A 14,260-nucleotide genomic window follows, 5' to 3' on the forward strand; every position below is an offset into this window, starting at 1 on the left:
TTAGCCAAAGGCTAAAATAGCCAAAAAAGTCAAAAAACTAACCCACTCCCCAAACGACACCTTAGGCAAAAAAAAAATAGTAATTTCTTTTCTCTTGATTAAATTTGATTTGATTAAACGACACCTTAGGCAAAAAAAGCCAACCCACTCCCCAAACGACACCTTAATTTGATTAAACTTGAGAGAAAAGAAAAAATAGTAATTTCTTTCTAATCTTATTCGGATAGACTGCCAAAAAAAAAAAAAAATGAATAGAAACTCATATAAGTTATATCAAAATCTTTTATGTTTTAATTTCTTTAATACTAGATGGACAGTTTTAATATTATATAAAATTAATAATCATCACATTTCTTTTCTCTCAAAATCTCTCTAATTTTGGCAAGATTCAAAAAATAATTGTAAGAGAAAATCAACTTATCACTATTTCTTTTCAATTCTCTTTAATTCTCTTCCCTTTACTAATCCAAACAAATAATTAAAAATAAGAAAAATCAATTTCTTTTATTTTCTCTTCAAATCATTCCATCCAAATGGTCTAACACCTAATGACCCTTTTGTTAACATTGTCAGTTTCTTCTGAAAACTGGACACCAGTTTTCTTTTTTTTTGGGGTAAAAAATGAAATCAAGAAATTTGTTTTGGTGTACAAGTTTTTTTAAAACACAAATAAAAATAAAAAGAAAAATGTTTGGTGAATTGGCGAAGGTGATGACCGATAGTGGAGGGTGGACAAATATGATGATCGTTGATAAGGGTTGGCCAGGGGTTGGCGGCCAAAGGTCATGAGATGACCGGAGGGCAATCTGCAAAAATGTTGTTTCTAACAGTACGGAACAAAAGAGAAGTGGTAGGAACAAACTAGAGGTAATCTAATAAGCATAAGTACGCATGACCTAAACTTGTGATCGTCACATTAATCTGATTTTTTTTTTTTTTTTTTTTTTGACATAATCAAGGTCCAATTGGAAATTTACAATGAGTTTAACCATTAAAAAAAAACAAAAAAAAAAAAAAAAAAATAGGACGAGAAAGAATTTATATTATAAAGTCAAAAATCTTACAATTCGTGGCCAGCACCCCTCTCTTCAATGGTAGAGTGTCCATTACAAAAACACAATCAATTATAAAATTAGTGAAGAGATGTAGGAACTGATTTTAAAAAAAAAAAAAAAACACCAACAAACAAACAAACAAAGGAAAAAAATGGGACAAATGAATTGCTACAACCTCCTATAAAAAATATTAAAAAAAAAAAAAAACTGCGGGTACGTCAACCTTCAAATCTACAGCTTCCACGCCCTTCCTTTCAATCTCGGCATCTTCAAGTCTGCCAAGACTCCAAATCAAGTATTAAGCACAGATTTCCCCGTGGTCCTGTTACAGATCATTGTAAATCTTGTATGCTTATCGATACCTTATCAGCCAATGACTTGAAAAAACAAAACAAACAGTTATTTCTTAACTAAGTAATCTAGCTAAGGACTAAACAACCGTAATAACTTTGCATTCACAATGGATGGTGACCCTCTTCAAGTCATCCAAAAGAAATTTTATTTAGCATTCCACTCGTTTCAAAGTGAAATGTTTCTCACTAGAAAATACTTTCCATATGAAGTGTTCTACATGAAAAAAGATTTATATATGCACTAAAAACCTATTTTTTGTGCTTGTGCTACAAATGCATATTGATGAAGATCATGGAAAGAAGAAAAAGGAAAAATTTGAAATTTCACATGAAGCAGATTTAGGGCATCAAGAATTAAAATTTTAAAATAATTTTGAGTCTTCATGTCATTATAGTAGGTTTTCGTAATTAAGGATATAATGGTAATTCCAATAATTGTTAGACATGAGTTGTAAGGGTCACCCATGAATTTTATTTTGGGTCAAGTTATTATATGGGTTATTAAATATAGGTTTTATTATGTCTAAAATAATCTTAGTGGTCAAAAGTCTAAATTTCCTATTTTGATATTGAAGTAGAATTAGAAATCATTAAAATTTCCTATTATAATTGAAATAGAATTAGAAGTCATAGTTGGTCTAGAATATTAGTAGTTGCTAAATATTTTTAGTTTCTAAATTTGAGAAATAGTCCTTATAGAATTAGGAGAGTCTTTAGTCTATAAATATATGTGTAATCTCAATGATTCAGTAGAAGAATTAATATTATGAAAATTTTAGATTGTGTTTGTGAGATTGGCCTATCCCTTGTAAGGGTGAAGCACCTCTCTCTCTCTCTCTCTCTCTCTCTCAGAAAAGCCACCTAACAGTCCCTAAACACTTATGTTTTCATTCCCAAAACCCTACCCTTTTAAAAACTCTTAAACTCCTATTTTTTAAATACTTTTGCAACCACAAAAGTATAATGGTAATTCCAATAATCGTTGGACATGGGTTGTAAGGGTCACCTTATTTTGGGTCAAGTTATTAAATGGGTTATTATATTATATATGGGTTTTATTATGTTTAAAATAATTTTGGTGATCAAAAGTCCAAGCTTCCTGTTTTGATATTGAAGTAGAATTAGAAGTCATTAAAATTTCCTATTATGATTGAAATAAAATTAGAAGTCATAGTTGGTCTAGAATATTAATAGTTGCTAAATATTTTTAGTTTCTAAATTTGAGAAATAGTCCTTACAAAATTAGGAGAGTCTTTAGCTTATAAATATATTTGTAATCTCAATGATTCAATAGAAGAGTTAATATTATGAAAATTTGAGATTGTGTTTGGACGATTGGCCTATCCCTTGTGAGGGTGAAACACCTCTCTCTCTCTCTCTCTCCTCTTCTTCTATCTAGCAAGATTACTGTTCACGTGGTTCACAATGCTCAGAACGGCCACCCAACAATCCCTAAGCACTCGTGTTTTCATTTCCAAAACCCTACCAGTTTACAAACCCTTTTAACTCCTATTTTTTAAATACTTTTGCAGCCATAAAATCCCACAAAATCCAGCCCTATAAGTCTATTGTTGCTGCAGCCAATATACTTAAACTAGGCTCACTACTTGTAGGAAAGTAATCCCTACTCGTCCTACATCACATATGTTAGTATATAAGCTTGTATACAAGAAAATATAGACAATTTATATGTGTCTACAAACTAGTATATATACATTCATGTGTACAAAAATATATAGATATGTACATATATATACATATGTTAAGCATGCATATAAGCATTAATGTTTGTGCACATATAAAAATGTGTATTTTTTATCATAGAGATTGGAAAGTTTATCTGGAGAATGACTCAGAAAAATAATCTGCAGGTCATTTTCAGCTCTTGGGAAAAGTTTTTTCCGAAATAGTTTTCTGATAGACAACATCTTCTGCTAAATAAAAAACAAAGCTGACAATGTCTAACCAGGTAATCATCACTTTGTTTTTGATAAGCGATGAAAAAATTGATGGTGAAGCACTAACACTTCCATTTTAAATGACCCCAACAATTTACAACTGGCTACAATAGCTTTGGTGCCATTGCTTTTTTTTTTTGTTTTTGTTTCCCCTTTATATGAAGGACACTTGAGATCATCACTCACTCCACTGGCTGTTTTAGCTAGAGAAAGGGTGACCTTATTGGAGTCACTACACATAAAATAAAATCTCATTTTCCGTATATATGTATATGAGAGAGAGTACTCATCACTAATATTTGAAGTTATAATTTGGCTAATTTTGCTGGCAGGTTTAGAGAAATTACCAGAGGTTGAAAAACTGGACGGTCTAAGGAAGGATGAGACCACCCACAATTGAATCAATCATTTTCTCAAAAATGGCTTTTGGCAAACAAGTAGCCGTTGGTCACTGCCATTTTGAAGGTCAATTACCCTTGCTTCCCATCGGATCTGTGTGGCAAGTGAACGTGCATGCTCTATAGACTCCAGTATATCACTAACGACAACCCATCCCTGCTAACAAACAAGTATTTTACATATCAAAATTGACTGTTTAAATCATATGAAAAGTGCAAGATCAAAGAGCATAAAGCGAGACACGAAATGCCCGCCTCTGTAAACATGATAGATGTACAGCCTTCTTTTTCTTTGTGGGAATAATATCAATTTTAAGAAACAGTAAATGGCAGTTTCCAAACAGAGGACACCAAAATACATTAAAAATATATATATATATTAGCAACCAGAATGTAAGTAGAATTACCTCCGGACGTAGAATACGATCCATCTCCAAGAACAGGCTCATTACACTGCATCCTTCGGAAATAAGGTGTGAAAGAAGCCCATTCGCATGAAGCATGTCATATGTTCGAGGATATGTAGGGAAGGGTTCACACCTGTGCCCAATTAGTAAGAACATTGAAGTCAGAGAAATAAATTTGTGTTCATAGCAGTGCCCAATTTGTAAGAACATTCAATTTAAAGCAGGAAAAAAGATTTGATTATCAAATTCAATGCGTGTGACCGAAAAGTAAAATTTCCAAAAGTTGGTGATAAACATCAGTCTATCTTACCAATCATGCAAAACACCGGCAAAACCTTGATGAAGTATGAGAGGAAGCGTATTACGTGCCCCAATGGGCACAACATTCATCATCCAAACTGATTTTTTTTCTTCAAGAAATGCACCATTTAAACCCCCATAATGAGCATTCATGTCCATCACATTGCGTAACATGTTATGTGGAGGTAATGGGTCTTCATCTCCTGGCCTCTTTGGATGGTCAGAGAAAATTAATGGCGTAAGCAGAGACCAATAGTTTCTCAGCACTGACTTCCAATTCTGTAAGTCTTCGAAGAAATCATTAGGCTGAACTCCTGCAAAGATAAACATGAATCAATAAAATGAATTTGGTGAGAGAACTGATGGGGAAGATTATTCAAGACTCCCAGGTCTGTTACACATGGAGATGGAAGACAAAGTTTAACAACTATGCATCAACAGTCACCCAAAGATTATAAGATGACAAAAAAGGGTGAAGGTTTTAATTAGATCAATACTTTCCATGAATTTCAAGCTCAGCTGCACTCACAACCGAACCAAAAGACCTGTTCTGAATGGGAATCCAGCGTTTGTAGTTGGTCCCACTTATACAAGACACTAGTGGTTGATAATATGATTGAGCATCCTGGCCTTCTTTACAAAGAGGTACAGCACTCTGCTTGCTAGAATTAAGAATGAAAAAAAAAAATGAAAACAAAAACAAAAACAAACCACAAAGAAATAAGAAAAAGAAAAAAATCCAAGTTGTACAGCAAAATATAAGGGTAACGAACATGATTACACCCAAAATAATATAAAAAAAGAGGGTCAGATCCTATTAAAGGAAATATGAAATATTATTCATGGAAGTGTGTGTATCATGATTACTAGCCTCACCCAGATATATAGCAATAAGCATCCGCAGTTTTCTGCCAGATGAAAGTCTCATCTTGTTGAGCCAAAAGACTCCAACAGAGTTTTTCGGTGAATTCTTCAATTGGTTTTATTATGCTACCCTTTTTTGAGCTCAATGAATTTCTATGCGGCTGAACTGTTGGGGAGGTTAGCACAAAGTAACCTCCAGGCTTGAGTACCCGGTCAACCTCGATAAGGAACATCCCATCTGATTTAGTAAAATCATCATCATTATTATTAGCATGAAAAAAAATCTAAATATATAAGACAAAAATATCACCGTTCCTAGATATAGCAAAATTAATGAGTATAAACTTCCACATAAAGCCATAAACTCATATAATACAATAAAAATATCTAATAACAAATAATTAGCAAGCTAATATCAATTCCAGATAATATCCAGAACCAAACCAACTTGGTTCAAGGGCAAGCAACTAATACCAACTGATAACTGTTTGAAAATATCTTGTTATAATATTTGCTTACCAAATCATTTTTAACACAAAGTAGAATAAAGAAAACTTAGAGGGGGGCTTGCACATGTTCTTCATTGGCATTTGGTAATTTTTTTACCTTTTATATATTTTTTATGTACATATACACACTGGTGGCTAGGCCAGGGATGCAGCCTAAGCCTTCACTTGGGGCCATTTAAGAGAAGTGCTTTAAAACCAGCGAAGCATTTATGTTTGCTTTAAAACCAAGCAATATACCAAAATCATTTCCAAAATGTTACGAAATCAAGTTGACACTGGCAGAATTGCAGTCTTAAGAATAAAAAACTGACGCCACAGGCCCAAATAACCAATCTATCGAGATTGCTTGTCAATGAGTATTTTTTGTCTTATTGAAATTTAACTTTTTCCATCTATGAATGAGCGTATAATACTTTTTATAATAACATTTGTAGGCAGATAATCTCCTCAAGAAACTCCATTCCCAAAATTTCACTGTTTCACCTCTCAACTAAACAGCTATTTGTCCTTTCATGAATAGGACATTATATAAGCATAATTGACTTATTCAAAGGTAATAGCAACTCTCACCACTTGAGTACATTGCTAGCCATTTAAGATCACATTAGCTGCACTAAGTTCAAGGCCATCAAGACAATTTTCTGCTCTAAGACTAACAATAAGAAGTAATTATTGTTTGAAACTACATTAAAAAAATCTGAAAGGATGTATATGTCTTTCTTGTCACAAGATATCAAGAAGTAGAAAGAAGGAAATAAATGGAGATCAAAGAGAAAAAAAACCAAAATCTAATAAATACAGCAATAAATAAATGTGTGCCTCCCATGACAATCAGCTACTAGCCTACTACAGTGAACTTATATCATCAGGACCATTTTTAAGGATTCATCAGGAGAAAAAAAAAAGGAGACACTAATTTAAAAAACTGCTTTAATGAAGAGACAGTAAGTGAGTACTATATTTATCAAACAACAAATAGATATATTTGTTCAACAATCAATAAAGAAACAGTTCGACCACTTTAATATCTGAAGCATCCAAAAGATCCAGGCATGAGATTAGTCATAACAGTAGCAAAAAAAGTTTGGCCATCAAATCAAATAATACCTTTTTTGTCCCATGAAATGCCACATTGAGCACAGTGAACCATATCAAATGACAATGATGGGTATGGAAGCTGTCTTGAAATGAAGTTGCCAATGATTGCCGGAAGACCTCTCTCAAGGGCTAACTGAACTTGGCTACCTGTTACCTCATAGGCCGCAATACAAACAGCCATTAACTTGAGTGACAGCAAATGAGCCCCAAAGCTACCAAACCCACAACCAATATCTAATACAGTGCGCACCTGAAATTGAAACAAATAAGAAAAATAAATAACAGAAGTAAATGCTTCAAAAGCATTGTTGAATTTTCTTTTTTTGCGGAGAGAGCTAGAGATAAGGAAATGCAAAAGATTGTACTTTGCTTATTCAAGCATATACTTACACCAGCTTGAAGAAATTCAGAGTCACTTCCTAAACCTATCATCTCTGCTATTTGGCGAGAGTAATCTTTGACTCCGTCATTGATCAATCCATCCTCAGAGTGAAAAGCAATTTGATTCTCTTCTAGTAGCATTAGCCTACAGTTTGTTAAGATAAATACAAAAATGGAGAATTTCCAAATAAGATGTCATTATTAGCTGAAAAGGGAACGAGACGACCAATAGTTTGTGGGTACAAGTTTTAATCACAGAGGCTTCAATTATATTTGCAACCAACATGACAATTAGCTTGGATCAATAAGAATTACCTTTTCGTCATGCTTCCGGAAGAGAGAAATTGGTCTTTGCTAATCTTCACATTTCCACTCCAAATCACATCCTCACCAGCCGGCCACCTCAGGGGGATCTTGTAGTCCTTAGGGGGCCGAACCAAACAACTCTGTTGTTCTCGAGACACTTCACAATGCCTATCAAACTCCTCCCCATCCTTAAACCCAGCTAACAAATTCGCAGACACATTATAGCAAGGTACATAATTCTCTTTTTCTTTTCCACACAAACTAAACTCCCTTTGACGAGTAGCTCCTAAAGAGAAAGACTTCAACTCCAAGTAATCACTTAATGCTTTCTCCTTTAATCTTCTGTAATTTGAATAGACATCGGACCTCGCCGTGGAAGTTACAGAGTCAAAGGCACTAGAAGAAGACGATCCTAATAACACAATTACTACAAGGACACTGATGAGACACAAGAGTAACCAGTTGTGCGGCAACCGGGGGCCCAATAACAGGGATAATTTACTATACCAAGGGCTTCTCATGTCCAAATTCTTCAATCTAAAAAAACCCAGTAACAGAAAAAACACTATTGTTCTAACCTAAATCTCCAAGAAATATGAAAATCATAGCCTGTCATAACATGAAATGTCCAATATCCTATAATCAACATTTCCAGAAACTCCTACCAGCATTGAAGCAACACCTCTTTTATGGGACTTAAGGCTTGGCTTGGTTTGATAATCTAATCTAGAGAATCTTGTATAACAAGAACACAGAATTCAGAAGACAAATTGCCCAATTCAACTCCTAATTATGAATCAAGCACCCAATCCTTCGATTCCAGACAAATCTAAACAATCTAGAAACAAAACAATAACTCCAAACAATACCCAATATCGAATTACTTCCCTAGTAAAATGCCGACTCTCAAAACTAGCTTTCAATCCCGATCCTGCAGAGTGAGAATCAAAAAATAAAAAAACATTCAGATCACAAAAGCAGATCAGATCCAAAAAAAGAAACAAACAAATCATCATCACACGTTGCATAATTGGAAAGATTAGGGTTTTGGCATACCGTGCAAATAAATATAGATAACAAATACACACACAAACAGAAAGAGTGTGTATCTATGACCGTTGAGAAAGCAATACTAAAGAGATGGAATTCGCCATTGACATGTAGAGAGAGAAAAAAGAGGGGGAGAGACAGTGAGAGAGAAGGCAACTTTTTGGTATTGAGAGATCAATAAATACGGATTATCGTTTTGCTTTTTTTGTTTTTTTTTTTTTTTGGTGTCCAGGTCATCATTTTTAATGTGCCGTTCGGATCCGAATGCTCGCAAATTGATGAGACAAAAAAAACCAAACCAATCCAAATCAAAATCAAATCCAAAAAACACAAACAAACAAACATACTTTCATTAATTAATTATAAAATTAAAGAATAATTGTGTTTGTTTGCGCAAATACGCCAGGTGGGTCAGAAAAGCAAAGACGGATCGGATTGCGAAGTGCTAGAGTGACGGGATTGACGGTGAGATCGTGGTGACTGATGGAATCTAGGCCGTCGGTTTTGTGGACCTCTAGATGTGATGATGCGTTGTGGTGTTTGTGGGGGTCTTTTAATTGGATCAACGGTTGTGAGTTAACGGTTATGTTGAAATGTGAAAAAAATGATGGTGACAGTTTTGGAACTAGCATTTGGGCAAGTGGAGTGCATTAATAATGCTGTTATCCAAACAGAGCTTCTACGGTAGGTTAATAGTGACCGCGAAGTATTGTGTCACATCAATGTGTCGCCATGACTCATTCCAAAAAAATTAATTAATTAATCTTTAAAAAAATAGTAAACCATATTTTCAATCTTTATAATTTAATCTAAATTTTGACTTTATTTTATGTTTTTTAAATTGAACAATTTAATTTTTATACTTTAAATCTATTTTTAATTTGATTTTTTTTCATATTAAAAGTTAAAATTAATAATTCTAAAACACTTGTAAATCTCTTAACATGTACATGTAGAAAAAAAACTAATTTCTTATTAAATTAAAATTAGGCTTAAAGTGTTGAGATCAAATTGATCAAATTAAAATAATATGAACTATAATAAATTTGAACCAAATTAAAAGAATTTAAAGTGTAATTTATCCATAATTTTAGGTGCTCATATAATAAGGGGTTTTTTTTTTATTAATTTTCAGTGGTCATTATTATAGAATCAATTAATGTCCAAAAAAATAATAAAAAACAATATTATGCTATATATTTTTATAAATTTTATGTGTATGCTTTACATTGTTTAACTTTATTTTCTTATAAACATATACTATAGGTTCGTTTGGGATGTGGATTGACTTTTTAATTTTTTGACTATTTTAATTTAGGGTTAAAATGTTTCTTTTGGGATGACTTTTTTGACTTTTGTAAAAGAAAAATATAATGATTATAAGTTGGATGTAATGTTTTGCCTTATTAGGCTAAAAAATCTATTTTATTTGTGGCTAAAGTAACTAAAAAAACCCCGGACTTTTTCTTTCCAAACGAACCCACATGTAATACTAGTCCGGTAAAAGAATTGGTTGGAAAATTTGAACTCCTACCCTGAATAGGTTAAAGAGATGCACAAATTATTAAACAAATATATTTTTTAAAATTTTAAAATATGAAAAAATATTTATTTATTTATATTAAATAATATCTTAGTTATATGGATAGCCTTGAGATTTTTGTACTTTGATTTTTGATGGATTTAAAAATAAAATATAAGTTTGACCATGGGCCAAACTTGAGATAGACAAAATAGACTATTTTAGTCACAACAAACAAAATATCATATCTAACCCATAATCATTACACTTTTCTCTCACAAAAAAAGTCAAAAAAATCAAAAAGTCCTCAAAAAAAAAAGTCAAAAAGTCAACCCATTTCCCAAACAACAGGTGTTGTTTGGCAAGTTGGTTTGTAGCTAAAATAGCCACAAAAGACAAAATATGCTATTTTTGCCATAATAAACAAAACATTACATCCAACTCATAATCATTACACTATTCTCTCACAAAAAAAGTCAAAAAAGTCAAAAAGTCAAAAAGTCCTTCCCAAACCAAGCTTTTTAGCCCAGACTAAAATAGCCAAAAAAGTCAAAAAGTCAACCCACTTCCCAAACAGAGGCTAAGCATTTTAACTCCAGTTCAATCCGACCCATGTCCACCACTAGTAAAACATAAATATAAAAGTGATCAATCTTCTTATAATAAGGGAGAATGGTTTTTGAATCTTGATGGAACTTTTGTCTATGTGTCAAGATATGCACCATTAAATTGATTCAATCCAATGGTTAAAAATGTCTCACTCTTATTTGTCTTTTGTCCCTTTATTAAAATATAGACCATTAAATTGATTCAATCCAAAGGCTGAAAATTCAATCCAAAATGTAATCACCCCCTCCTTCTCTCCCTTACCCACATCCTTCTCATCTCTATCTAATTTCAAAATTTGAACACACGTCTCTCTCTCTCTCTCTCGAATCCTATTCCGGTGCTTCCCTGTCGGAGACCAACCCTTGCCAGTGTAGACACCCCATTTTTGACCTACCTTAAGACTTAGATGTCACCGATTGAGCGCTCGGTGATGATGCATATTGTGCTCGTTCTGAGGTTTCAGAGTCTTGGCTGCGAGCCTTGCCTCCGGACTTTGGGGCTCTTTTCTGCTTTGCCTAGGTTTGCGAACCAGGTCTTGTTTTCTCTGTTTTCTCTTCCCGAAGGGAGGGAAAGGTCTCGTAGACCATCTCTCAGTGGCCGTAGGCTACGTTTCGTGGCCGTAGGCCATTTTTCCCGTTTGGAGACCAGTTTTCGGTTTTCAATTTTCAAAGCCGCCGGCCGTGTGCCTCGATTCGAGACCGCTTAACTACCTCTGTTTGCTCCGATTTTTGGTACACACCTTGTTTCCTCCCTTTAGAGGGACACTGTGGCCCGGGAGACCACCTTCGTGGTCATACACCACTTCCGGTGCCTAACAGCCTGTTTTCGGAGCCTCGGACTACGCTTTTTGGCCCCCGAACCCTCGTTTTGCATCCGTCTTGGTCCATTTTTGGTAGGGACCCTATTTTCATTGTTAGGGAGGTGGTAATATGGTGGGAGGCCACCTTTTCTCCTTGGAAACCAGTTTTCTCTTTTTCTCTCTCCTAAAATCGATTTTTCTGACAGAAAGCTGATTTTTCTCACTTTTGAGCCACAATTTCTGGCTTTTCATACCACCATTGTGTTGTGCTCATCTAGGAGGCTAGCAATATGGGTAGGCCGACCACCTTTTTGAAAGTGACTTTTTTGACCTGGCTGGCCGACCACAAAAAGTGGCTGGCCGACCACCTGAACCTTTTGACCTGGTCGGCCGACCAAGGCAAGTGGTCGACCGGCCACCTGAACTGGCCGGCCAGCTTTCTCCTTTTTTGTCTCATTAAGTCCTCAGAATGCATCCTCCATACACGTGTATGGAGGATGTTTAAGTTAGCTTTGAAGCTTCTTGGAGAAGCTTTAGACCTTCTCCTCTATAAGGAAAGGGCTCTCTTCCATTGCTAGGGTTGAACCCTTTGGTTAGATCATACATACACTTCCCTCCATAGCTCTCTCTTCCAAACTCCAAAACCCCTTTGTTCTTGCACCATTTACACTACACCTCCTAGCCTACCACCTCCACCATCTATTCAACCACCTTGGGACTGATTTTCAGAGGTTGAGAGCTCACTTTCTTGGTCCAGAAGTTGCTGCATTGCTGTGCTACAAGGGTGAGTCTCTATTTCTCCATTTTTGACATTATTTTGCTCCATTCTTTAGCCCTATTTTCAAGCATTTTTGGACTTCGACATAAACTGAAAAAAGTCTTGTTTTGATCTTCTAAACATGTTTGTTTAAGAACTTTTTTCTGTTTGGGGTCATCTTCCCCCTTGTATGCTCCATTTCCTTATATTTAAGGCTATGCATTAGAGCATTTGCATTGGCCTTGGTTTGGCCTTTTAGCCACTGGATTTTAGTGGCCAATATGTGTTTTTGGGCTCCAAAATCAGAGGGGGGTGACCCCCTCTCTCCTTGTCTTGTTTGTTGGCCCTTTTGGCCTTCTAAAGGGCCCCATCTTGCATGCTTTGAAGTCTTGTTTCAGGCCCTATTATGTGAGTTTTGAGGTCTGCCTTAGCTCTGTCTGGAGCCCCTTTGGCCATATTTTATGTCTATGATGCATGTGTTGAACAATCTCATTCAAGGCCTTTCAAAGGGGCCTTTCATTGCATGCTTCCTAGACTAATTTCAGGGCCTTTTTGGTGAGTTTTAGGGATATCATAACTTATTTCCAGATGTGGTTTTTCCCTTTTGTCTGTCTATCATGTATGTGTAGAACAACCCCTCGCATGGCTTTCCAAAGGGGCTCATCATTCTTGCATGTGTTGATTAAGTTTCAGTGGTTATTTGGGCATATTTTGGCATGAAATACTTCTGTTTTTGGCTGGTTGGGTGAGCCCTCATATGCTTCATATAGTTGTAGAACAACTCATGGTTCACTAGCTTTCTTTGCATGCTTTATAGGCAATTGATTCTAGCATATTTTGGCTATGCCTTAAACTGATAATGTGCTTATTTTGGACTGCCCTGGCTCTGTTTTTGGGTCTTGTGGTTGAATGATGTTAGTTTTGCATGCTTGTAATTCAAGGTCCATGCTTAGCTTTGAGTTTTGAGATCCATTCCATGCATATACTGAGGTATTTTCATGCCTTGGGGTCATTTTTCATCAAATTTCAGAGCTTATACGAATGTCATGTTGCCATGTTTTTATCTCTTTAAATGCGTTTGAGAGTCGGGCTTGTATGCCTCATTTACCGACCATTGAATGAGCTCCATTCCGTTGCATTCCGAGCTATCATTTTAGGTCATTTCCCCACTGTTTCAGACCTGCCTAGGGTCTGTTTGGGGTTGGTTTTTCCTTTGGTGCATTGCTTTGGGTACCTCTAGTGTAACGCACTTCACTAGTTTCGGTACCCAGGCCCCCTAGCTTGCATTGTGTGCCATATTTGCATGTTTCGGGACCATATTTCACGCTGTTTTAGAGCTGTAATTTATGTTATTCCATGTCATGTTTCATCCTTTGCTATGCCTTGTTAGAGTTGCATGTCATGCCTTAGGTTCGGTCCTTGGTATTCGTACATGTGTGCACGCATTTTGGTTATCTCATTTTCATCTAATGGCCACTGATGTGAGTGTGGCTGAGGTCCACTCATGTTGGTATAAGTCCATCGTGCATTGTGTATGCCATTTCGGTCCATAGCATTGTGTATGCTGAGTTGCATGTTAGAGCATTGTGTATGCCATGTACATCGCGCATTGTGTATGCCATTTCATAGCATTGCGTATGCTAGGTTGTATGTTAGTTGCATTGTGTATGCCATCTCATTTGCATTGTGTTTGGGATAGGAGTTAGCCCAAGCACGGGAAACGAGGGACGTTTCGTACTCCGAGTGACGAAACGTGTCTCAATTCTCGGTCGCCGACACTCCGGATTACCCATAATGGAGTTTAGGTCTTGTTGTGTTTATATGTGCATTCATTTCACATCGAGTCGTGCAATTCGACTCCTCGGTCATCATGCATCAAGATGCGTGATTGGTG

The 14,260-nt window shown here is 35.6% G+C and overlaps 1 protein-coding gene across 2 annotated transcripts; it reads right to left on the reverse strand.

The window, feature by feature from the left end:
* Nucleotides 1-1,024: 1,024 nt before the first annotated feature.
* Nucleotides 1,025-8,984, reverse strand: LOC114261723 (putative methyltransferase PMT5). Of its 2 annotated transcripts, none has more exons than XM_082871099.1 (10): nt 8,686-8,984; nt 7,639-8,560; nt 7,333-7,468; nt 6,952-7,192; nt 5,348-5,573; nt 4,971-5,133; nt 4,482-4,783; nt 4,172-4,304; nt 3,714-3,921; nt 1,025-1,377 (listed from the first exon to the last, which is right to left on the reverse strand). In XM_082871099.1, the coding sequence occupies exons 2-9, from the start codon at nt 8,148-8,150 to the stop codon at nt 3,772-3,774; spliced, it is 1,863 nt and encodes a 620-aa protein (XP_082727225.1). In that variant the 5' UTR covers nt 8,151-8,560; nt 8,686-8,984; the 3' UTR covers nt 1,025-1,377; nt 3,714-3,771. The 2 variants fall into 2 exon arrangements, with proteins under 2 accessions (XP_082727225.1, XP_082727226.1); XM_082871100.1 differs by having other exon boundaries at nt 1,025-1,432.
* Nucleotides 8,985-14,260: the final 5,276 nt, after the last annotated feature.

Source organism: Camellia sinensis, chromosome 5 (genome assembly GCF_055761805.1).
Source record: "Camellia sinensis isolate YWXY chromosome 5, ASM5576180v1, whole genome shotgun sequence".
Lineage (NCBI taxonomy): Eukaryota > Viridiplantae > Streptophyta > Magnoliopsida > Ericales > Theaceae > Camellia > Camellia sinensis.